The sequence below is a fragment of the Pelodiscus sinensis genome, chromosome 9 (assembly GCF_052426305.1).
Source record: "Pelodiscus sinensis isolate ZL-2025 chromosome 9, ASM5242630v1, whole genome shotgun sequence".
Taxonomy (NCBI): domain Eukaryota; kingdom Metazoa; phylum Chordata; order Testudines; family Trionychidae; genus Pelodiscus; species Pelodiscus sinensis.
In genome coordinates, this window is record NC_143060.1 from 22,609,245 (window position 1) to 22,635,959 (window position 26,715).

At 42.3% G+C, this 26,715-nt stretch overlaps 1 protein-coding gene across 1 annotated transcript in view; it reads left to right on the forward strand.

Annotated features, from left to right (window-relative positions):
- The window catches only part of LRRC7 (leucine rich repeat containing 7), a 399,063-nt gene that overhangs the window by 167,666 nt on the left and 204,682 nt on the right, over positions 1–26,715 (forward strand). Inside the window, exons 6-7 of the mRNA XM_075936231.2 lie at positions 11,510–11,599; positions 18,864–18,920. Of these exons, the coding sequence (XP_075792346.2) occupies positions 11,510–11,599; positions 18,864–18,920 (147 nt within the window). The remainder of the gene's footprint in view (positions 1–11,509; positions 11,600–18,863; positions 18,921–26,715) is intronic.

The following is a 26,715-nucleotide window of genomic DNA, read 5'->3' on the forward strand; positions in this document are numbered from 1 at the left end:
TCATGTGCATTCCAAATATGCACCAGAGCTGGAACTGTTCATAGTCATGTTTGCTAACCTGCACATGCATTAACCACATCACATTTCTGAGGCTTTGAGAGGCCATGCACGTCAAAGCTGCTCTAATTCCCTCTTACCGCTTCATGGCCAGAATTGGAACCTCAGTTCCTCAATGCTCCTTGCTTGCTATGAGCGCTGCCTTTTTCACCTTTTTTCCTTGTATATGTTTTTTTTTCTCTAGTTGTAGGTAGTTGTCCATTCAGAGAGTTGTTAGCTTTTTGAACTTGCCATCCCTTTTGTGGGGCTCTTCTTTAGGCTGAGGGCTATGTTTAGTTAAGCTCGTTTTAGTCCTGTGCATCATGCCTTTGCTCCTTCCCTGTGAGTGACGAGCACCAACATTGCCTGTACTGCATGGGCAAAGCCCATAGTACCACTTGGGGCTCCATGTGCTGATTGTTTCCACCCTAAACTCAGGAAGTTCAGGAGCTTCACCTTCTGTTAGTTCCTCGTGAAAGGAGGAGTGTGGCCACTTTGGATCCGGCACTGTTGGATCTGTCTGAGCACTGACTGACATCAGCTGCGGGCACTTGTGTCTGCCCTCTCACCTGATGCCAGTGGAACTGCCACCTCTGCCCAAATCCCACTTTGTGCATAAAAAGCACACTCATTGGTACAAGAGTGGCTAAATGCAGCATTTCCTCCTCAACCCGCACCAAGTTGCAGAGTATAAATCAAAGCCTCATTTGGAGCATAAATCCAAAGCATTGTGTTCCACTGGCTCTAACCCCTGGTGTCTGTCATCACCTCCAGCACCATCCAGCCACCAGAACCATCTGGCATGTCCTGCCTGGTCACACACCAGGATGTTTGTCCCACTGACTGATGGCTGAACTGCTGCTGCCATTAATTAGCTCTCCACTGAATTCCAGATCCCTAGTTATTTTCAGTTCTCTGTCTCTGGCTGTGAAACCTGTCTTGCTCTTGGACCACCCTATGTCATCCCACAACACACAGATGGCCCTGCCTCTGCCAGAGCTATCTTCAGAGTCAGACTGGTCCTTTGAACAGGACCCAGCCTTCTCATTGACTTGCTCTTACAGCCCAGATTCCTGCTGCCATTCCTATCTTCCCCCTTATAGCCCCATGACCAATCAGTAACTCCCCTACCCACGGGGACCAAGGATGTCCAGTGACCCTATGCTTATGTCTATTTGTCCATCTGGGACCTGTACTGCTGCCAGGGACTCTCATGATGCCTGCATCATTGCCTGTCTCTACCTCCCATTTATCCCTACATCTATGAGGATCCACATGACGCTTTCACTCTTCTGGCACCCTCAGTGGAACTGGCACCTTTGGCTTCCTCAGTCTCTACTGGAACTTCTTCATCACTGGATGAGGTTCTCCCACATCCTGATGACCACTCCCAATATTGAAACCTTCTCTGTCACATAGCAGCTGCCACCAACTGTCCACTGCCCCCACAATCTAATTCTGGATATTTTGCAGCCCCCTGGACCTTCTTGTACTGCCTTGTCCATGCACGATGTCATCCTCCAACCAGCACAATGTCCATATTCTGGCCTCTTGCACTCTCCCCTTCCCCCCTGCAAAACACACCGAGCATAGATATTTTGTGCCAACTCACAGTACAAGCTTCTTGTTTTCCCTCCCACCACCAAATTCCTTGGTGGTACAGATGATCTTAGAATGTGCCTATCAGGAACATTTTTGTCTAACCCTTCAGACCGGGCAGAGAAGAAGTATTGTGTGTATGGTCTGTTCTTCACTGGGCCTCCAGTTCTGCAGTGCCAGTTACCAGGCCTTCTGGGAAAATAAGACTTTCTTTCCTGTACCAAGTTTGGGGATTTCTACGCCTTCCTACTTCCTGATAAGGCACCAGGCTTTCAACACCTCATGGCCAAGGGAAAATTAATTGCCAAGGTGACCTTTCAAGATGTAGTTGATGCTATTGATACTGAGCCTCCACCTCCCTGCCTTCTGGAATCATGCTCTGCCATGACTCTTGGCTGCAGTCCAGCAGTTTCCTGAAGGTGGACCAAATCACACTAGAGGGACTTCCCTTGCAATAACCAAAAGCTTTTCAGAGGCAAAATTGATGATTCTTTTTCAAGGAGTATCCCTGTAGGTGCTCCACCTTAAGTGTCTGAATGCCACTGAACACCTAGTTGGAGGTATTTGTCTGCACGCATGGAGCAGATAGCACACGTGGTGCCACTACTACACATGCACAGCCAACCATCCCTTCAGTCCTTCTCTGCTGCCAGTGATGTTGGTTGGAACTGCAGTTGCTCTCTAGTTTTTTACAGTTCATCATAAGTTAATCACCATACTACATAACTTCCCATCTGCTAGGCTGGCCCTACCAATGGACCCAACCCTCATGGACCCTGCGAAGATAGTATGGCAGATGCCAGTGACAATCTCAGCAGTCTGCAAGAAGTCAGACTATAAATACTACGTTGCTCCACAGGATGCTAACTTCTTGTTTTCCCATTCATCCCATAACTCCTTAGTTGTAAATGCAGTTAATCGGAGGGGAAAACAGAGTATGGCTAGAAACTCACCTTACAACAGGGAGTGGAAACGCCTGGACCTCATAGGGAGGAAAGTCTGTTCCTCTGCATCTCTACAACTCCACACACCCAACTACACCACAATCTTGCAAAATACACATATCATATTTTCGAGCAACTATCACATTTTATTAGCAGCCTTCCAGAGGACAAAAGAAAACAGTTCAGGGCAAATATAAATGAAAGCACCCTGATTTCCTGCATAGCCCTAGAAGCTGCCTTATATGCCTGTGATACGGCATCTCATTCTATCACGATGGCCGTTGTGATGAGGAGGTCATCAAGGCTTCATCCATCAGGGTTTCCTTGAGAGGTACAGGCCATGGTGGAGGATCTTCCTTTCCAGGGTTCCTAGCTCTTACGGACACCACCAATGCGTTGCTCCACTCTCTTAAAGACACCCGAGCCAGGAATGCTTGGTATTCATGTCTCTGCAGAAAAATGTAAACAGGGAAGATTCTTTATTCAAAGATACAAACCCATGCCATTTAGTTAGGCAAACAAACATTTTGACAACAGGAGACAACTCCAAATGAGGCAGAGACAAACCCTTGACCAGCCCTCTACCTCTCAACCCTCAGCTTCTAGGAAAACATTTTGAAGGTCAGGTTGAGAGTCTGGTAACACCTCACTGATTTAGACACCCATAAACCCACCTACTTTTTCATCAGCATCTAGCACTCTTTACCATCAATGGTCCTCCATCACAACTGACAGATGGGTACTGGGCAGTATAAAGAGTCGATACTGTATCCACTTTTCTTCTACCCCCTTCTTCTACCCTCTCTCCCCATCCATCTTCAGGGACCTATCTCACCAGAGCATTCTCCTCCAGGAGATTGACCACCTGCTCTACCTAGGGGCTATAGTACCCGTACCTCATTGCTACAGAGGCAAAGAGTTTTATTCCCACTACTTCCTCACAATGAAGAAGTCAGGGCGATGGAGATAGATTATCCATCTCAGGAAGCTCAACCAACACAGACAATCACAACAGTTCAAGATGGTCACCCTATCCACTCTAATTACTGTCTTAAAAAAAGAGGACTGATTGTCGACTCTTAACTACCAGGACATGTATTTCCACGTATCCATTCACCCAACACAATGGAAATACTTCTGATTAGCAGTTGACAATGCACACTTCCAATTCACAGTGCTACCATTTGGACTTGCCACATCTCCAAGGATCTTTTCAGTCATTGCCATCCATCTCCACAGACAGAGGGTCTCCATATTTCCTTACCTTGATGACTGCCTGATTAAAGCAAACACAAGTCAAGAAGCAGAGAACTCAGTCTTTCTAATTAGGGCTGTTTTCCAGACAGTCGGTTTACAGATAAATCTCTCCAAGTGCAAACTCCAGCCAGCTCAGAGAATGGGGCTTACCTTGATTTTGTGGAGATTGTAGCTTCTCTCCCACAACAAAGATTTCAGACTACATAGACCCAAATCAGTCTAAGAGTTCCCCAAGGACTTGCCTCCAGCTACTAGGACACATGGAAGCAGCCACTTCAGTAGTGCTGCATGCCAGAAATCCATGAAATCCATGCAGCAGTGGCTAAGGACGGTAAACTATGCTACAACAGCATCAACATATTAGTATCAATCCCAAACAGGATCAAACGTTCCCTGGACTGGGGGGGTAGACCAAAGAAACGTGTGCATTCGAGTACCTTTTCACAAACGATCCGCATCCATGACCATGACAACGGATGCTTCTGTCCTGGGTTGGGGAGCACACTCAAGCTCACTCAAAACTCAGGGATGGTGGTCTCCACAGGAATCCAACCTGCACATAAACATATTAGAGCTCTGAATTGTATTTTATGCATGCCAGCATTTTCTACACCTCATACAAATCTTTACAGACAATCAGTCAGCCGTGTATTACATAAGAGACAGGATGGAGCCAGTTCCTACCATCTGTGCAGGGAGGCTGTCTATCTTTGGACAAGATGCATTGCACATGGCATCCATCTACAAGTCTCTTATCTATCAGGCAAGGATAGCCTCACTGTGGATGACCTCAGCAGGAATTTCAACTCCAATCACAAATGGGAAATGGACCCTCAAATCCTCCATCAGCTGTTCAATCACTAGGGTTTCCCTATGGTGGATTTGTTTACAACCAATGCCAATAAGAAATGTTCACAATACCGTTCGCATGTGGGCATTGGCATGCACTCCTTCGGGGACACATTCACAGTAATTTGGAATGCACCACTTCTCTACTCTTTCCCTCTTTCCCCCCAATTCCACTCCATGATTGAGTAGTCAACAAAATAAGGTTGGACTTAGCCACGGTGATCCTCATCGCTCCAGTTTGGCCCAGGCAGATGTGGTACACTTACCTGCTTCAGATGTCTAGAGGAGGTCATGGCAGCTTCTGTTGCTTCTCCTTATTCTGACATATGAGGGCAGCTGAGTCTGTTACCGATACCTACAAATACTTCTCCTCCGGGCATTGGCTAAGATCCTCTGTTGTAACCACGTGTGCTCTGCAAGAGCCATGGTGGCTTCTACAGCTTACCTGCATAACATACTTCTCATGAACATTTGTAGATCCGCAACATGGCCTTCTGTTCATATGTTTGCTAGACACTATGTTCTTAATAATTACCTGTCCCATGATACTAAGTTTGTGCACACCATTCTAGCAGCTATGCATGATACTAATTATCCAAATCACCTGCCTCCGATCTCAGGTACTGCTCCTTAGTCACCTAAGATGAAGCACCCACAGGAACATTCCTCAAAGAAAAAGAGAGGGTTATTCACCTTGTGCAGTAATGGAGATTCTTTGAGATGGTTGTTCCTGTGGATGGTCCCCACCTGCTTTTCCTCCTCTCTGCTTTGGGCTGATTGTTCTCCTTTTGCGGCAGAGAAGGAACTGAAGGGATGGTTGGCTGCGCGCTTGTAGTAGCAGCACCATGCATGCCATCTGGTGCATGTGTGCAGCCTACCGGAGGGAACTGCTACCAAAAATCTGACTAGGCACGCAGCGGTGCCCAGACACTTAAGGTGGAGCACCCACAGAGGATGGAGCACCCACAGGGACAGCCATCTCATAGAACCTCTGTTACTGCACAAGGTGAGTAACCCTTTCATCCTTAAAGGAATGGAGGGACGAGGGGGCCACAACTTCACTTGCTGGACTTCTATGCCTCCTATGACTCACTCTGTTTTCATCAATGATGTCTCACTAATGAGCTGGAGAGTTCACTTGGATGATTGCATGGTGCCATGATCTCTGGTGCACCCTGAGAGGCAAGGATGCATATCAACATCCTAGAACTACTTTGCCTGCCAGGCCTTTCTGCTACTCTTCCATTCCCAGAATTTCCAGTTGTTCGACTACCGAACAGTGGTTACGTATGTCAACAAGCTCTGTTATACCTTCCTGCCTATTCCCAAGATTTCCCAGATCCTGAACAAGATCTGTTGGGATCAAGCAGTGTTGTATCACCTCCACATGGTGTATCAGTGAATTGGCAGCCATGATGGTGGAACTATCCTTCACCATCTTCTACCTATGCCTTCACCCCAAATTCTTTTCCAGTTCGATCTCACTGATCCAGCTCAACCATTGTGCTCACTTACTCACCTTCTAACCTAAGCTGCATGCCTCTTCCATGGAGTGCATGCTTCTCTGCCTTGATGTCTGCTGAGAACTAGCCTTCTACTTCCAGCACACCAACGACTTGCACACCTCCTCTTATCTCTTCCTCACCATTACTGACCACTATATGACCATGCTCTCTCATTGCATCCCACTGGATCTCCAGCTGCATTGTGCACAGTTAGGCTCTTTCTTACTTGCTTTCTTCACTCCTTTCTTTCTGGTGGGGGTCACAAGCCACTCCATGTGGGCTCTTGCTCTCACATCAGCTTTCCTTGCAGATGTTCCAGGCCAGTTGTTTCTCAATCCAAATCTTTACCAACCATTGTACCGTTGCCCCTGCCACAGGACATAACTATTTGCTGCACCATCCTTCAGATGGGGAAGTCAAAAGGGCTTATGTAGGTCAGCTCTGGCATGCCAAGCAAGTTGATCCAGCAAACAGAGGCCCTGCCACTCTCCTCACCCCCAGGCCAATCAGAGCCTGGAGGTGGGGCGAAGCATGCAGAGTCCCCTCCCATCTGACCCCACCGTGCAAGGAATGTGAGGCACTTAGAAGAGTCACGCACTCCTGGCAGGGCAGGAGGAGACTTCACATGTTCTCCTCATTTTGGCCTGGGAGTGGGGAGTGAGCATGTGAAGTCTCCTCCCGTCCTGTGAGGGATGCCGCACTTCTTAGCACTGCACGCTCCTTGCAGGATGGGGGCATGGTGGGAGGAGACTTTGTGCACTCCCCCATTCCAGGCCAATCAAGGCTTGAGGGCATGGGGAGCATGTGAAGTCTCTTCCCGCTCTGCAAGGGGCTCAGCGTTTAAAGTCAACCGCCAGCTGCTGCCCCGGCAGGAACAACTGGTGGTTCTCTCGGGGGCGGGAAGGAAGACATTGAAGACTCCCCCACCCCCAGACCAATCAGGGTCTGTGGGTGGGGAATCATGGAAGTACCTGGCCCCGCCACTTCTGGGGCAGCCTGGGGCCACTTCAAAAATTTCTGAAGTGGCCTCTGGTCAAAAAGTATTGCCCACTCCTGCTTCAGACTAATTTCTGGAGAGCCATCATGCCCTCCTCTCCATTGAATACTGCTCACTATTCTCCCGCATTTAGAATCCCCATAGGGACCATCACTTGAAGAAGAAAGGAATATTAGTTACTGTAAATGGAGTTTTTTTGAGATGTGTGATCTCTACCTGGATTCCAATCCCACTTGTCATCCTTTCTGCTCTGGGCTTTGCTACTGTCTGGTGAGAGGAAACTTGAACAGTGTCAAGTCTCTGAGGGAACTGGAGCAACATCAACTCTTGTGACCACTTGAAGCCTCAGATGGGCCAGTTGACACGTATGTCGGTCTTACTATGAATACAGGCAACTCCTGACTTCTGACCACACTACCTATGACCCCCCGCATTTACAATTGCCTTGCTCGAGCCCAGCGTGGCCTGTCAAGCTCACCTTCACAGCGAGCCACAGTTTGTGCCGTGCCACTGGCTCCAGGAGACGTGGAGCTGCCTAATACCTGGCACAGCCCTCGGCTGGCTCTGGGCCTGGCATGCTGGGGACTGCAACTCCCAGGAGGCAAAGCAGGCCAGGAATGGAACCCCCATTTATAACATTGCACCTGTTGGAAATAAGGGTTCGGCTTACGACAGCTCGATTTACGACGGCTCTCCAGAAACCAATTAGGTCGTTAGTGCAGGAGTCACTTGTAGTTCCAGCTCCAACGCATGGAACACATTTGAAATCCAGATAGGGCCCACACATCTCAAAGAATCTCCAGTCATAGTAAGTGATCTTCTCTTATTATTCTTTCAAGCTCCCAATCCTGCAAAGTTTTACAGCTAAGTATGCTGAAAGGTCTTTGGGAGGGTCAGGATCCAAATTATAAGTTTAGGATTTTCTAGTTTTCCCCTGCAAAAATTGATAACATAAACATATGAAATAATGTTGAATACAGTATTCATATTGTTTTTTATGCTTGAGTTCATCAACTGCTACAAGACTGGAAGCATAAGTAAAAGGAAAAGTCATTTTCAAGCATACATATACAGATATATCAAAATGAATATGTACAGGCAGTCCCCGACTTACGTCAGATCCGCACTTACGAACGGGGCTTTTCTCGCCCCGGAGCTCGCGGGTGGCGGGACCGCCCAGAGTGCAGCAGTCCCGCCACCGCATCCTCCGGGGCGAGAAAAGCTGCTCCGGGTCTCCCTGGTGTGCTGGGGGGAACTCCCCAGCACAGCAGGGAGACCCGAGCAAAGCCGCACAGGCAGCGCGGTCCCCCGCCTCTGCGGCTTTGCTCCTGTCTCCCTGCACAGCAAAGCTCCTGTCTCCGGGGCAAAGGAGCAAAACCGCACGGGCAGCGGGGTCCCGCCGCCTGTGCGTCTTTGCTCAGGTCTCCCTGCTGTGCTGGGGGGGACTCCCTCCCAGCACAGCAGGGAGACAGGAGCAAAGCCGCAGAGGCGCGGGACCCCGCCGCCTCTGCGGCTTTGCTCCGGGACTCCCTGGTCTGCTGGGGGGAGGGGAGGCACAGCTAGTGCGCCCCCCCCCCCCAGCAGACCAGGCTTTTGTTGTGGACGCCTAGGGTAGAGCAGCTGGGGTGCTGCCGGGTTGGTCCTGGGGGAACCTACCCAACAGCGCCCCACCTGTTCTGTCCCAGGCTCCAGATTCAGCTGCTGTTGAAACTGATCAGTGGCTGATTCCAGGAAGCTGGGGGCAGAGCAACTCTGCCTCGGGCTTCCTGTAGTCAGCCCCTGGTCAGTTTCAGCAGCAGCGGCTGAATCTGGAGCCAGAGCCAGTTCCGAGTTACGTACAAATTCAACTTAAGAACAAACCTATAGTCCCTATCTTGTACGTAACCCGGGGACTGCATGTACACATTTTAAAACCTCAAATATGGGTGTGAGTTACTAGCTAGTATGCAGGATATGCAGCAGATATGTGGAGAGCTCCTTAATTTTCTGTGACATTCAAATTAATGGATTTTATTCACTGCATAGCTGCAGAATCAGTATCTAAAACTATGGTATAGGTTCTGTGCAAAGTAGAAATAATAGCTGGAATATTGGTATTAGCATTTTTTTCAGGTGCATATTAAATGTAATTTCTTCTTTTACGATATATTTGTATAATTTCCTGCAGTAGATTTTATTGTCCAAAATTTTGTTCTAAAATTGCATTGCAATTTTAAATGTTCTTTTAATGATTGGATATTTTAAAGTCTGTAAATGTAGCTTTCAGATTAATTTTTAACAGAAAATGCAATGGATCCTTATCTTATGATTTACTTAGAGGCTACATCTACACTGGCCAGTCTTTTCAAGAACATATGCAAATGAGCCGCCATTTTTGCACAAGACGCTTTTGCACAAGAAGGAGCAATCTACACTGCTCCTTCTTGCGCAAAAAACCCCTCTTGAGCAAGAGTGATTCTGCTGCTTATTTTCAGGTAGAACTGCTCTTGTGCAAGAGGAAGCTTTTGCGCAAGAAGGAGCAGTGTAGACTGCTCCTTAAGCAAAAGCCCCTTGCACAAAAAATGGCAGCTCATTAAGTATGCAAATGAGGTGGGGTGATATTCATCACGGCACCTCATTTGCATATGTTCTTGCTCAAGACTGGTCAGTGTAGATGTAGCCATAGTGTATTATGAAGGTACTAAAACGAAACACTGATGTAAAGAAAAGGTTAACTCCTGTGTTAATTGAGTTATTTTTCCAAGGATCCAAAATTCATTTCTGTATTAATCTGAAACCTAAACCTGGCTATAAGTTAAATAATTCATTTTGAAAAATAAGTGCCAAATATTGAAAACCTTTACTTATGTAAGTAAGGGCTATCACGGGAATCAGGATTTCTCCAGTCAAGCACCATATAGAATATATGATGTATTAGACTGTTGCAAAATGAATGTTCATTTAATAATTGCAAGATTATAGCGTCACAGTAGAAAATTGTAAGAGATAATATATTTGAGCTCTTTGATAGTTTGTGACATTGTTTGGCTTGGCACTTATAGCATCCTTTCATTTTTCTGAAGTATACTAAGACCCTCTATTTAATGTGTTTGATTCTACGTGGCATTAAATACAATGGCTCAATCCAGCAAAACAGTTATGCATGTAATTAATGTTAAGTACATGAGTAATCCCATTAAAGTCAGTGGCTAAATGCTTAATTTTCGTATCTCAGAATTTAAATCATGCACTGTTGTATGCTATTTCCTTGGATTGCCTACAAAAGTACCTAAATAGCTCTATTCTACCCAAACAGTGACTGGATTTGCATGCTACAAATATTATGCATTCTGCAACCTCTTGCAGCTTTAACACTGCCATATAGGAGTGAATTCCTTTTTCCTCCAGCAGGGGGAGTCCCAGGCAAGCATAGTTTATTTTGTGCCAGTCTCTCTTGCCTATATCTAATGCAGGGGAATGCTTTTCTTTTATTTAATTGGTTTTGTAGCACTACTTTTTGAAAGCATCTTTATGGCAGAATCTATAGTACCATTAGTGTTCCACTTCATAGCAAAATTATGCTAAGGCTATTTGCTTTATTGCAGTATCCAGAGCTGACCTGTTAATAGTATGAAGAAGCACAGGAATGCATTGAATAAGGCTTCTGATAGAAACTAGACTACAATGCACTTACAAAAAACTAGTCAACTAGACTCAAATACTTCCCATATTAACGAAAGTGTCCATACAGTTTAATGTATTAGAGGTTCTACATGACTGTTTTTTTCTCAATACAAATTATCAGCACAATCTGAAAATATAAGTTGCAAGTACCTAATAAATTCATTTACTCCATTGTAAAGTAAAAGAAAAATATTGCCACCTAGACTTTATAGCACAATGGTCACTGAGCCTTTCATGTATGTACAATAACAGTACTACCTTAGTAATCAAAAGACATGCTATATCATAGAGAAATTGAGCCCTATTCAAGAAGTTATGGAAAGTGAAGCACTGAGCATATGCTCACCATTTCAGTAAAAAAAAAAAAATCTTCTGATAAAAAGCTTCAGGTAGGACAAGAGAGAAGGATGAAGCTTCCTTAATGTGTCAGGCACATAAATTTCATCTTGTGACAGTAAGAGGGAAAAGTTCTGTGCTATTTGTTTTAATAACACAAAATTGCCATCTGTAACAAGTAATTCAATAAATTCTTCTTCATAAGCTGTGTAGCTAAGGAGTGTGAGGGTGGAGAACTTATCATGCTACTCCTTAGAGATTTACTTTTACATTGTTGCTATAGCAACCCAGATTCCAGGACTAAATCTTTAACTCCTTTTTAGGCTGCCAGATGGTTTCACTCAGCTTCTAAACTTGACCCAGCTGTACCTAAATGATGCCTTTCTGGAGTTTCTTCCGACAAATTTTGGAAGGTAAGAGTTAATTGTTAAACCATATTACTGCTTCATAAGCAATTGATTTAGTTTTTTAAAAAATCATTTAAAAGTGGTATGCATGAAAAACAGAATATACATAACTGTTAGTCCCTGCAATCCAGTTTTGATGAATGGTCAGAGGCAGGAGTGGATCTGTGTCAGTTGAGAGGTTTGGAAAGAGGTAATGAGTAATAAGGAGCTGTTAAGTGAGTTAGGAAGAGATGGATGTGAAAAGAGGAGAGGTGCTAAATTAGGGTGTGTCTAGACTACATGGCTCCGCCAACAGAGCCATGTAAAGTAGTTTACTCTACATAGTCAATGAGGTGGGGATTTAAATAATCCCCACTTCATTAAAATAAAAATGGCCGCCGTGCTGTGCTGACAATCAGCTGATCCGGCATAGCGCAGCAGTCTAGACGTGGCACAGTCAACAAGGGAAGCCTTTGTTGACTGCTCCTGTAAGCCTCATTGTATTTGTGCTTCTCTTTGCTTGTTCTTGACCTAAAGTGACTGCTACGTTATGGCCAAAATGGCAGAACGAACAAATTAGGGCTTGTTCAGGTAATACCTGTTTCTGGTGGATCCCCCTGCTGAGGAATCCAAGGACTGTTGGTAAGGAAGAAAGAAAAAAATTAAGTAAGTATGACAGAGTGAGCAAAGTAAAGATGTGAATGTGAGAGACAAAGAATAGTGATAGAGATGTAGCCGTGTTAGTCTGGTGTAGCTGAAACAAAATACAGGACTATGTAGCACTTTAAAGACTAACAAGATGGTTTATTAGATGATGAGCTTTCATGGGCCATCTTTTTTTTTAAATTGTATCCTTTGGTATATATGGTTGTGACTATTTTCTTCCACTATTTGATCTGAGGAAGTGGGTCTGGCCCACGAAAGCTCATCATCTAATAAACCATCTCATTAGTCTTTAAAGTGCTACATAGTCCTGTATTTTGTTTCAGAGACAAAGAAGAAAGGGAGAAAAAGGAAGGTACAGTAGTCTGATTCACATAGATATAGAGAAGAAATGAGCAGGGTAGAAAGAAGACAAACCTGAGAAAATATTAAAAAAAGAAAAACCAGGAGGTGGGAAAACCCCCAAGAAATACAAGAGAATTTGGAGCAGGAGATGCTTCAGATCTCTTCAGACACATAGTAGTAAATATGGATGTTGGAAGTGTGCTATAGCACACTTTGCCTTTGGAAACTGTCTTGAAGATGGCTAGCTCATTGACCTGACAGTGGCTGCATAATTCTTTGATGCTTTGTGGTAGATGACAGACATTAGCATTAGCTATGATTGACCACACAGTAACTTGAATGATGTTTGGATTGAACAAAACATTACTGTTTGTTGTTTCACTTCTTCTGTCCTGTTCTCTGGGTGTGCAATGGGGCCACTCTGATGACTGCTGAGAGGGGCAGGCTAATTTCAAGATATTGCCAGCATCTGTGTTTGGATTGCTACTTCAATATAACCAATTGTTGACCCAACCCTGAAGTCCAGATTTTAATAAATCTCCTCTCATATCAAGGGAAGTTTTGTTTGAGTAAGGATTACAGGATTTGGCCTTGTTTTATCATACTTAATGTATATGTGTCACGGCTCACAGGTCATGACCACACTTAGCTCCTGGGCAGAATCCCCCTCTCTAGGGCGGCAGCCCCTTCTCAGGGAGTCCACTCCAGTGTGGTGACCCTCTGTTAGGGTGCCTACTGTCAGCTGGGGGGTCCGTCCCTCTACCTCCGGGACGGTGCCTCTCAGGGCTTTCAGCACACCTGCCTCTGCCATGAGCCCCTTCAGGGGGTCTGCTCCCAGAAGAAATAGTGCCACCCCATTCTCTAGACCAGAGCAACTATCAGCCAGCACAAAGCAGAAGGGTTTATTGAGCTTTAAACACAGCAACGGATCTCTCAAGCCAGTAGGCCTGGGCCCTCAGCCCCACACGTCAGTCTCTCCTGCAGCCAGCTGAACATTGCCTGCTTTGCCCTCAGTTCCCCAAAAAACAGCCCCCAGTCTCCTAGCGGAGCCTCCAATATTCCCAGCAACAGCCCGTCTCCAGTCCATTGTCTTCTCCCCGGGTAAGAGGGTCACCTGGCCCCTCTCTTCTCTGCCTCCTCTCTTTCGTCCAATGTTCTCCCCTTGCTGGGATCAGCAGGGCTGGTTCCCTCTCTGTAGCCCATTGTCTGTCATCTGGCCAGAATCAGCTGTGTCCTCTAAGCAGGGCTGGGGTAACCAGGGTCCCAGACACCACTGCTCCATCTCTGAGCTGTTCTCTGAAACAACAAACTCCCCACCTTTGTCACATTAAACTAGTAACTTCTGGGCACTGAGTGTCCCCCTGTATGCAACACCCCCCTTTAAACCCCCTAAAACTCCCCACTTCCTCACAACATGTACTAAATATAAAGTCAATTACCTTATGAGTTGAGAATGTAGAAAATGTGATAAATACACGGTGATGTGGAATAAAGGTTTTATCAGTATGAGTCTGAATGATCATATTATTCATGAGTGGTGAAGCTACAAGTTACTTGTGATTATAATCTCAAATGAATGCTGGCAAAACCTTTCTTTTTTTTTGTAAGCTGCAAAATATGTTTCAGAAAAAAATATTTTTAGCAATATTTTAGATTGTTTATTTTAAAAAAAATTGGAGTATTTTCTGTTATCATCTGCATTTAATGTTGGTTGCGTTAGTTACCATGAGTCCAACTGTACAGGTTTCAGAATGAACCATAAAAGCTCTGATAATAACTGAAAATAGTTTTTCTATAGATAAAAAAATCATGACTTCAGTCTACTATCTTCAGAAGTAAATCTGGGTCTCATAATAGCGGTTTTCAAATATCTAAAAGGGTGTCACAAGGAGGAAGGAGAAAATTTGTTCCTCTTGGTTTCTGAGGACAGGACAAGGAGTAATGGGCTTAAAGTGCAGCATGGGAGGTTTAAATTGGACATTAGGAAAAAATTCCTGTCAGGGTGGTCAAATATTGGAATAAACTGCCAAGGGAGGTGGTGGAATCTCCCTCTCTGGAGATATTTAAGAACAGGTTAGATAGACATCTGTCAGGGATGGTGTAGACGGAGCTTGATCCTGCCTTGAGGGCGGGGGGCTGGACTCGATGACCTCTCGAGGTCCCTTCCAGTCCAATTATTCTATGATTCTATGATTCTATAATCTGGAAACCTCTCTTTCCAATGGTATTAAAACTCTTTTTCTTACCCTGTGCGATAATGAGGTATTGAATTTTAAGCTGCTACATTTCTTGTACTTCAAAACATTCACCTAGAACTGAATTTTACCAGTCCTGGGCTTTGGACAGGAGTAATTTAAGAAAAGTATGGGAAATCAGAGGAAGAGTGCTCTGTTTTGAAATAAATGCTGTGTAGATGCTCCCAATTTCGAAATAAGCTACACAATTAACGTAGCTCAACTTGCGTAGGTTATTTTGAGTTAAGCCTTGTTGTGCAGACACACCCTTAGAGAATTCTGTTGTTTTAACTTAGCACAGGGTGATGCTTACTGGTTACGGTTAACCGGCAGGTTTGGAGTAGTCCCCCACTTGCTGCAGGGAAGATTGCTCCAGTTGGGCTAGAGCAGCCTTTGTCCACAGCAGACCCTCCCTTGTATGCTGCAGACAGGGGTACTCCAGCTCAGGTAGAGTAGTCCCCAGTTGTAGCAGGCCTGGCCTGGCCAGAGCAACTTCTGCCCATTTAAGAGGTTAACCAGTTGAACATAATGTTTAACCAATTAACTGATTAAACAGGATTTTACATCCCTGTTAAAAGTAAAAGTTGTACTTTTTGGGAAAGAGATGAGAGGGACTGAGGCAGGGATGTTAAATATCGAGTAGTTGACTAATCGAATAGTTAATTAATTTTGCATCAACGATTTGATTAGTCGATCGGGCACCTCTGCCCTAGAGCTGTTGCTGCACTTTAAAGTCGAAAGCACTGCATGGAGCTCGGGTTCTCCAAGCAGCGCTGCCGCTTTGAAACACTGTAGGTAGCCTGGCATCAGGCTCCACACATTTCAAAGCAGCAGCGCCACACGGAGCCCAGGCTCAGCAGGGGAGTCCCCAGATGTTCCCAGGCACCATGCAGTACTGCCGCTTTGAAGTACCCTCCTTTTCCCCCACCTTGCTGCCTCTTTCTGATAGAGGTGGCAAGGAAGTGACTAGTCAACTATCCTGTCGACTATCTGTTAAGCATTTGCTTATCACATAGTCAATTAGTCGTTCATATCTTTAGACTGAGGTGGTGTTGTTTTACTCCTGTTTTCTAGAAGACACAACAAGATAAACACAGAAGGAGAAAGAAAATAACAGCAAAGATAGAAAATGCAGCTTGTGTCTCTGTTTTGTTGACTCTCACTTGCAACTTACTTCTGGAGAATCACATGGTTTTATCAGCCACTCCTAGATATGGCAAACTTGTACCAGCATTGATTGTTTAGATTAGTGGTTCTCAACCAGGGGTCCATGGCCTTTTGGAGGGCTGTGAGCAGATTTCAGGGGGTCCTCCAAGCAAGGCCAGCATTAGATTTGCTGGGGCCTAGCAGAAAGCCAAAGCCCCACCTCATGGTGCTAAAGCCTCATACCCTGAGCCCTGCTTGCTACCCCTTATAACAGCCCTGGCTTTTATATCCAGAAAATCTCTGGTTAGAGAATTGCAGTTTAGAGCCTCTTTTTGGTCACGCGCTGATAGTACTGTTGCAACATATATAGACCTAGTCAGTTAAGCCAGACTTGTGTTAGACAGAAGGAAAAAGGAGAGAGATGGAAAAGAAATAAGGTAGAGAATGAAAAGGACACATTTTAGAGACTGTCAGCTATTAACATGGGTCACCTTTGTTCATTCATCTGTATTTTCCCCATAAAATCTCTTTTTTAAGAACCTGAAAAGGGTGTATTGAGTGGAATAGCCCATCCTCTGAATCTTTTGTCCTAATTAGGAATCATTTCAGACACAGTAACTTTAATTAATTGATTTCTGGTCTCACATTGTTCTTTGTGTACCAGGCATGATTGTAACACAGTCTTTGAACTATATCAGTAGAGCTTTTTGTTAGAATTAATTCAGTCATTCTGTCTCTTTTTTGCACTGTGTCCCATCTATGTTTGTTTTAATAGGTTACCATGACATCTTGTGAACTTTCCCTTACTTTTTACAGTTGAACTTACAATTAGCCTTTATTTGCAGGCCCCATTATCACAACAGTTTACACTCCATGGATTCTGTACAGCTGGATTGTAGGCCTTTGGGTCAGGAGTAGAGGTCTATGTTTATCTCTTGGCTCCTCTACACTTTACCATTGGGGTTAATAATGGTCTACGATTTAAGAGCCCAGGAATAGTGGCATGATTAGAAGTCAATTGAAGTAAAAAGGAGGCATTTGATGGTCACCATTTCTGAGCACTGGAACAGGCCCTTAAAGCCTGGTCCCTGAACCCCAATTTTATGTGTCTCTGTTTTGTGTTGGTTTCCTACTTGTGAACTTACTGTTCTACATCAAAGGGTGTGTGAGTATTCATAATTTAATATTTGTTTAATGTTTTGAAGATGCAAATTACTGCAATATGTATACCCTAATTCAACAGAGCACTTATGCTCATTATTCACTGTAAACTTGTGCTCCAACCCCATGGAAACCAACAGGAATTTGTACTGGGGCAGCAGTCTGTCTATGTTCAGTCAGTTGTAAGCCCAAAAATGCATCAAGAAATTGTGAGCTCTTCAAAAAAATTGTGTAAACATGTGAACAGTCGTTCAAAATACCATGCATCTGTGTAAGCGCTCTAAATATTTTAAACAATTTTAACCCTTTTACACGGGTACTTTGGATTTTCCAGACCAAAATCTATTGCCAGTAATCAAATCTGATACAATTACAGAACTGGATATATTTCTGGTAAATTAAATTTCACCATAATTTGACCTCTGTGAATAATCAGCAAAAGTTGATTTAGAATTATTTACAGCAATTGACACGTGATAGTACTTTCCAGATGTAGCCTGGGAAGAAGCTCTAGTAAAATTTGGATGGGTAAGGCTTACCAATCTGACCAGAAATTCTAAGTTCATCCTCTTTATCCCTGTTTATAATGCAGTGGAACTATAAGATCCACATCTTGAGGGCTAGCAAGCGGTCAACAGCAACCACATCTTAACTCAGGAAATAAAACAGAAAACAATTTTATTGCTAAAGGGAAGACAGTGATAATAACCACAATGAATATGGCAGCAAGAACACAGATTACTTAAATTCCTTTCCCAGATGCCATTAACACAATTAAAACTTATCTAAGTATACAAAGAGTAATCCTATAACAATATTTCCTACCCACAAGATCTTAATACCCCCAAAACTACGTGGGGAAGGACCAGCCTTCCTTCACCTGAAAGGCCTTGAAGTAGGTGGTAGTGAATTCCTAAAAGCAAACTTAAGCAAAATTAAAGAAGCAAGAAAGCAATAAAAATATAGAATAGATATAAGTATTTGGTTTCTGACCTGAAAAGATAAAAACACTCCGGCGTGGGCTCTGTCAGCAATGGCTGAGGCAGCAGCCCTGATTTCCCAAATCCCTAGGCCTAAATACCCCTTTTGGCACCAAAATGTTCCAGATGTTCAACCTCTTGTCCATAGTTGGGCTTGATACTCTTAAGATTTCTGAGGGTACTATCTCTAATTTGAGAAAATACTGGGGGAACTCATAAATATGCATCAAGTATGACTGGTACTTTTGTTGGGTGCCCTCCCAGAATTGCTAAGGAAAGGCGAGAACTTGCTATTTTGACTTGGACATCTGTTGCCTGTTTATATAGGAAGTTCAGAATGGCAGTTATCACCAAGTTAGCAGATTTTCTTTCAGATTCCGAGCAAAATTTAAAAAGATAGCCTATTGCACCAACCACGAAACTCTTGCCTCACATATCCTATGGAAAATAACAAGAAAAACATCAATTTTTAACTATACTAACTACCATATTTCTGCTATAAGCAATCACACAGAAAATTACTCTGGCAGGTACCTTGTGTTCCAGCTTATATAAATATATAGGAAAACAAAATAAGATAGAACAGCTATCATTTAGTAGGCTACACAGCAGAGGCTGGCCATGTACATGAAAATAATATGAAGCAAATTAATGGCTAAATTTTTTTGTATTGAAATAAACAGTACTCCAGTAATTCTTATTGGTTTCGGAAGTATTTTCTTACTTGAATGTATTAATCATGTTTTATATTGGTATTTCTAGACTTGTCAAATTGCGTATCTTGGAATTGAGGGAAAATCATTTGAAAACTCTACCAAAGTAAGTGTGACTGAATGTTTTTTTAACTAAGTTTAGTCCTGAAGTTCCCACACCGTGTAAAATATTTCCACTGATAACTTGCAATCTGGTTTAGTTATATTTCATGTAACTTATTTTTTCTGTTGTCTAAAGAAATTGTATTTATGAATATGTTAGACAAGATGTTGTTGTACATGCAAGTGGTGAACAAATTACACATGAAAGGGGGTGGTAAAATTAGGGTCATCATATCTCCTTGTGTTGAATATGGGGCTCTTGGTGAAATTACTCATATTCAAGCAAGTTCAACAACAATAAGAACTATGCAGTAGAAACATTGGAAATTAACATCAAGTTTATTGTGCCCCTGTAAAAATGAAATACTGCATAGTTAGAGTCTTACTGTTTACCTTCTTTAAGGCTTTAGCATTCACACAGGGAGGGTGACATGTGCGCACACACGCATACACATACACGTGCTTGCACACACAGACACACACTCTGCTGTACCCCTCTCTGACATGAGGAAGGAAATGACTAATCTGATGCTTCCTGCATGGTGGTCTGAGCCCTCCATGCCTGGCTGAGCCCATGGGACAGAACTGCCACTCCTGGTACTTGCACCACAATATGTGATATTCTTGAAGCAATATGTGAGAGGGGCATACAGGGTAAGAATGTGGTCAGCAGCAGCCTTTTGACACTGTGTGAGAGAGAAGTGCTTAGCTGGGGCAGAGAGATTTCTCTTTGCCAGTACTGTGTGGGGCTTTGGCACATGCAGGGCTCAGCTCCTCGTGGCTAATGCCTCAGGCCAGAGAATCTTGAGCTTTCCCAGTATGTTGGTCTAACCTGAGGCAGTGGGGGAAGGAAGGAGCTTGCCAGCCTAGCTGTTGGTGAGCTCAGCACTCTGGCCAGGGGCTGATTTTCTGCTGGGAACACCTTTCCAGGGAATGATATGAAGGAGCTTTGAGGTTAAGGGGGGGAAAGCCAAAGCAGAGACAGGATAGAGAAAGGAGTACATAAAGGGCTGATATGTGAGCAGCAGAAGTGATACATAACTGGCCGCTGCGTAGCGCCTGCCTGCACACACCAACTTTTGCCACTCACAGCCAGTGCCATCCAAAAATGGGACAGGGCCCTGCTGGCTCAGTCAGCACAGAGCAGGCAAAGGGAGAAGCCATGCCTGCATGCTGCATCTTTGCTCTGCCATCAGCCTTGCACAGCCACCCCCACTGTCAACAACTGGACCCCCGCACGCTGTTGATAGGCAGGTGGGCAGCTAGTGAGAAAGGATCCAGCCACTGGCAGGATGCACTAGTACTGTTGCAGTGGGGATACAGAAAATATAGAACAATTTGCCTGATTTAAAGAAAAGGTTGTGACACCTGCAGAAGGGCTTAAATATGGGACTGGCTCTTTAAAAACTGGGCATCTTGTTGCTCTCAGTAAAACATTACTCCACAAATTAATGTACATAATCTACTGTGCATCATTTTAAAATCTAAACAAAATCAGCAAATGAAGGATGCAGAAGTTAAGGCAAAACACTTGTGATCTTAGATGAGGCAACAATACTTTATTCCTAAGATAGCTAACTATTCGGCAATTTTTTGAAAATCAGTATTTATCAAACTTTACTATTGCCCCATTATATATTACTTAATTTACCTTACAGGCAGCACATATATTTTGAACATTAGAGATTTTCAGGGGAACATTTTGCATTTGTCTGTCTGACTACAGATCTTACTGCTTTCGGGGATAGGTATTTGAGGGCAGAATTTGTCGCTGGTGTTTTCTGAAGGAAGGTAACATTTTTCTGAGGTTGAAAGCAGATTTTAAGCAATAGTTAGGAAAAGTAATTTTTCTGTGTAAAGTATTTATTTCCGCTCTTCTAGAAATTATATAATTTTGGTAGAAGAAACGAGATATTATGCTATTATTAAAATATGGTCCCTGTCCAGCCAAATACCTATGCAGTTTTTTGGGGTTTATATGACATGGAAGGCTACATTTATTTGTATACAGTAGATCAATTTTGCAGAAGTCAGCCTCTTGTACAATGGACTAAAATAAAACCCAAATTCTCAACAGACAGGAAACTCCTGCAACAATGAATAACTCCTTGTAAAAATGCTACACAATCATCTATCCTTTCAGCTACTGATACTAAATTCATTTACTATCCAACTAATTTGTACAGTACTGTGTCTATTCATTTTTAACACCCACCCCACAGCTCTTGAATACCTTAATTAATTGAATCAATTACAGACCCAAAATGTCCATTGATATCAGAGGTTGTTTTGAGTGTACAAGAAACGCAAGATCAGTTCCCTCCAACAGAATTTATGTTATCAATGGTAGTCAGTATCTCTGGCCCAGTCCTGCTCCCACTGATGCCAATGAGAGATTTGCCATTGACTTCAGTGGCAGTAGGAGTGGGCACAATTGTTCGCTGTCACAATTAATGCTAGGGAATTGCATATTTTATTATAGCTTGTATAGGCTGATCTTATTGCATATGCCAGGGCTTATTGTACACAAGGAGCTTGTTGAGGGGAACATATGCATTCTACCCACACCGACACTCCCTGTGTACTGCCCTGCCATTCCTTTCTTTTTCAGATAGGAACTACACAATATCTGCCCACCATAGTCACTGTATGCTCCCATTCTCCCTGACATACTACCCGTATTTCCACTTTCCATCCATGCCAGTGGCTCTGTGTGCCAAACTTCTCCCATATCAGGTTACCTCACTCTTTCCCTCTTTTCCCCTATGTTCCCCATTTTCCTCATTCACCCATACCAGAATCCTCTTGTCTTCTCTTCACCAGGGATTCTATGTACCCTATTCTCCCCTATTCTAGGGGTCTCAATGTGGCTTCCCTTTCCCCATTAAAAAATCCTCCATTCTCCTTGCCCTTACAGGAGTGCGGTTTTATTCCCTCCTTTCAGCGCATGCCTCCCATTTTCCCCTGCCCCATACCAGAGTCCTGCAGTCTTTCCCCCACCTAGGGTTCTGGTGCCCTCCATGCCAGTGTCATTCATTCCCTCCATGGCAGGGGATCAGTGTGAACCCTCATTTCCCATTTCTCCCCAGCCTAATGACAATGGCTCTGTATGCCTTCCATTCTTCTTTTTTCCTCATTTCCACCTCACTCTTGTGCTAGTGTCTCTGACCTTTTCCCCATTTTCTCTCACCCATCGGGATTCTTCATGTCCCATATCAGTGTCCTCTGTTCTACTCCCATGCCAATCACTATGTACAAGCCTGAATTCTCCCTTCCTTTTTCACCATTATTCTTCCTTATGCTCAGGAAATAAGTAATTAGGGCTATCAACATGTTAAACTCTATTAGGAAGATGAGCAGAAATGAGTTAGGAGTATTGTTATACTAGAAGACAATAATGAGTAGGTTCAGGAAATTCTTTGATCTATAGATAATTCTTAGATTCCAAAAGTCAGAAGGGACCATTATGATCATCTAGATTGACCTCTGATAAAATACAGGTCATAGAAGTCCCCCAAATTAATTCTTAAGGCACATCTTTTAGAAAAACATCTACTGTTGATTTTAAAATTGTCAGTGATGGGGACTCTCTACCATGGACCTTGGCAAATTGTTCCAATGACTGATTATTCTCACTGTTAAAAATGTATTCTCCATTTCCAGTCTGAACACCTAATTTCCAGTGTTATTATGGAGATGCTTGAGGCTGTGTCTATGCTAAACAGCTGGCAGAGCCTTCATGTTTTTCCCATTTTTCCCTTTTTGGTTTTCTGATTTTCACCACAGTCAATAGGCTTTCGGCTATTGATACTTAGAACATATCCCTAGAATTCTGCAACTGATCAGATGCAACATTCAAAAATTATTACATTATAGACAGGCAAATACCATTATTAAAGTTGAATGTAGGGTGTTTATAATCTTGGCCAGTTTTCACTATTTATTTATTTGTTTTTTTACTTATTTAATGAATTATACTTTATTGGCAAATTTCTAATTTCTTAGGATGGTGATTCTAATTAGAAGATTCTTACTGAAGTAGGAGCTTGTGTTCTCAATAACTAAATAGCTTCCATGATACAGAACAATGGAAAAATGCTTTTTGTAGGTTGATAGGTATAATTTTATTCCTAGCATGTTTCCATTAAATTACTTTATAAAGAAAATTATGTAGATTAGACATTTCTGATTTTGAGAATGCTGCACTGCTTCCTGTAAACAGTGAGAAAATTCTAATTGTCTATATATGTCCCCTGTTCTTTGCTATGGCAGAATATTTTGTCTGCTAAGAAGACCTAGAAATAAATAGTATTTCCTTATGTAAATGACTTATTTGAAGATTGTCGCTAAAACTAGAAGAGAAGTAGGAAATCTAGTTTAATGAAATGTTATAAGGTGAAATTCGCCTGATGTAGGGGACATTGGCAAAAGGTCATTTTTGCTTCACATTAGGACTATAGGTAGAACGGCCCTGTAAGGTTGTCTTTGTATCACCTTCATACCATAAAATAATTTTCTGTGTAACAGAACAAATTAGAGGCCCCAGTATTGTGAATTGGTCCCATTAAAATATAGGCTGCAATAGCAGCCAGGGGGATACTCTGCAACCAGCTGTCCTGTCCTCAGGGTAATGGGTGAATTCCATTTTATGTTTTGCTCAAATGCAGCACAGTTAATGGGGGTATATATAGCTGAAGAGCATAAGACCAATGGGTGAGTATCATTGGTGAAGTGCTTGAAATAGAGGGGATGAAAAAAGGGCACAAAGGGAGATGGGGGAATTAAGGGAATGCAGACTTTTCTGATGTTCAGAATGTACTTTAATATAGCTATACAAAAAGTTATCTGGATTTTTAATCTGTGGACTTGAAAGGTTTACATTTTCAAGCAGTGATTTGATCAAAGAATTTGGTGATCAAAATTGAGTGCAGTATTTAGTAAGAGAATCTGGTTGTAGATGGAAACTAGATTGATTCTAATGGAAGGCAGAGAATACAAAGAAGAGAAAAGAGGTTTTGAATATATATTTTTTAACATATTGTCTGATCATGCTTCCATTTAAATCAGCTTTTATTGTTTTCCTAATAATAGGAGCTGGATTGCCTCGATTTTTTTCTATTTTCATACTTAATATAACTTAGAAATAAACATTTGAGGTCTAGATATAGGCAAGTAGAAGATACTTGAAATTCTACATATCTTCACAGCTGTGTTTGATATTTTAAAGCAAACATTGGAATTTTTGGCATAAGTATTGAGGATTTTTTATTTTGTGTAGTTTAATTATTGCAAGATATCACGCAAATTCACAGTTCAAGATTTGTATTAAGTTAAATGTATCCAGGATAATGGAATATAAAGACATATTAAGTTATTTGCATTAACTGTAACTTGTTGAAAAGTAGATAACTATGCAAGCAATAAATCCCCAGAATGTTTATTTACTGCAAATTTCATTAAAAGCTCAGTGCTTTTTTTCCCCATTGTTGTTTTAAGATTATCAGAGAAGGACTGATGGTATCTGAAAGCAGGTCCAAACGTTCAAGTTTTTTCCTGTATGCTTTTCTGATGGAAACTAGTGACACATTGTGCAGTAAATAATTCAGCATCTTTTTTTTCCCCACAAACTTTTGACCACAGTCAGAATAATATATGAAACTGATCTGTTGTATGTGGATAAATAAATACCTTACTTTTGTGTTCCTGTCTTCTGTCTACATTAAATTATCTGACATAAAACATTACTGAGTTAGATTTATAAAGTTTAACCTTTTGCCTTGTTTAATTAATTTGCATTGTACTTTGCACAAACATTCTGACAGGATTGCTACTGTAAATTAAATTATTCATTCATTTTTGTCTAATTTGACTTCTTTCATTAATAGTAACTATTTCTTGCTGTGAGCTTTTTAACATTTGGAAATGTTCAGAGACTGGAAGCAATATATAAATCATTGACCAATATTGAAAAATCATTCTAGTATTATCTTTGTGACCTAAGTGGATACACAATCCAAAGTATATATTTTTTCTTTGTTTCTCATAAATTTGAGTAGTTTGAGCTTTTGACCAATTATTATGAAACTTTAAACCATCTCCCTGTTTCAAACAACATTACAAAGTACTTCACATAGTCATCTTTGGCTTAGAAAAACAAGCAAAATAACTATTTACTGACTCTATTTATAGAAAGATATAGCTCCTCTTTAATCATTGTAAGAATGTGCTCTCTTATTTAACCAAAAAATAAAAAGGTAGGTGAGTTAATACAGAACACCATGCAATGGCAATCAGAGACCTAACAAGCATCTCAAGGTATATGTTGAACTTCAGTGGCTAATAAAGTCATCACCATCCATGGATAAATCATGTCTTTCTGTGTTTTATTAGTCCTTAGCTTGAAAATTTAGTTTCAAAATGGTTATGTTAAGCCTGTTCACTCCAACAGCCTTTTCATATATGATCCTTTAGGGCACCTCTAACACAGCAGAGCTAAAATTGAATTAAACTACACAACTTCAGCTTTGTCAGTTGCATTTGGTGCTGTCTATACAGCAGGAAGTTGACTCCCCTTAGTCCTCGTGAAATGAGGGTTACCATGAGTTGGAGTAATAAGTCATCCAGCTCAACATTATTTCAAAGTAAAGGGCTTGTAGTGTAGACGTGCACTGTTTTTTCAGAATAACATCAGTATGTGAATTCACTAGGTAAGATTGCAGGCTGTCATACATCATGTATTAAATTTTTTGGTGATTTTCAAGATCCACCTCTTCTTTGTAACACTAAAACAAACATGCAGCATTGGTGTTACTTAATTTATTGACAGCCTCATGTATGATGTTTTGGACTCAATCCAAACTCACTGAAGCCAATGGAGATATTCCTGTGACAGCAGTGGACTTCGGATCAGATCATCTGTGCTGTGGTGCCATCAGTGTGTCATTTCTTTTATATCAGATAATATGATATAGTTTCCTTGCTTTCCTAATACTTAACTGGATCTGGGAATTCTATGATGGTGAGAAGGCTAAAGTTCAAGCCAGGAAGGAAAAAGGAGTAGATGTTGTTAGGGGAAATCACCTTAATGAATTGCTAGGGGAGAATTATAACCCTTTTGTTGAGGTGTGCTCTTTTAAGGTGTGTCTTCACTGCACCCTTACCTTGAAATAAGCTACATATTTTGCGCTTCACAAAGTTAATTTCAAGTTAATTTTGAAATAAAGTGCTATTCCAAAACATCCTGTAACCCTCATAGAACAGAGTTACAGGGATGCCGGAATAGCGTGCCCATTATTTCAAAATCTATTTCAAAATAATGGGCTGCTTTAATGACACAAAATAGCTATTTCGGGATTCTTCCAGTATCCCGAAATAGCTCTGCAGTGCAGATGAAGCCTTAGAGTGCCTTTGGAGCTACTGACTGTTCTTAAGAGTACCAGGATGCTTTCCTATAATATTTTTTTTCATCTGTAGTGGTCTAAGAGATGTCAGGCTTTATTTGATATTGCGGACCTTATGAAAGTTATCAATGCCTAGCTACCTCCAGGGTGGACTATTGTGTTGAGTTGAATATGAGCCTACCCTCAATGAAGATCAGTCACAAATTTAGCTAGAGGGAGTATGTAGCAGCACATCTATACACCATGAACTGCACTGACTTCTCATCTAGTTCTTAGTGCCCTTCAGGAGGTTTGGTTATATTATCTAAACTGTGTTGTGATTTAGGACCCAGCTACCTTAAGTGCTGCCTCTCTCCACATAAACCATGACCATTCAGATTCACTAAGCTGAATATGCTG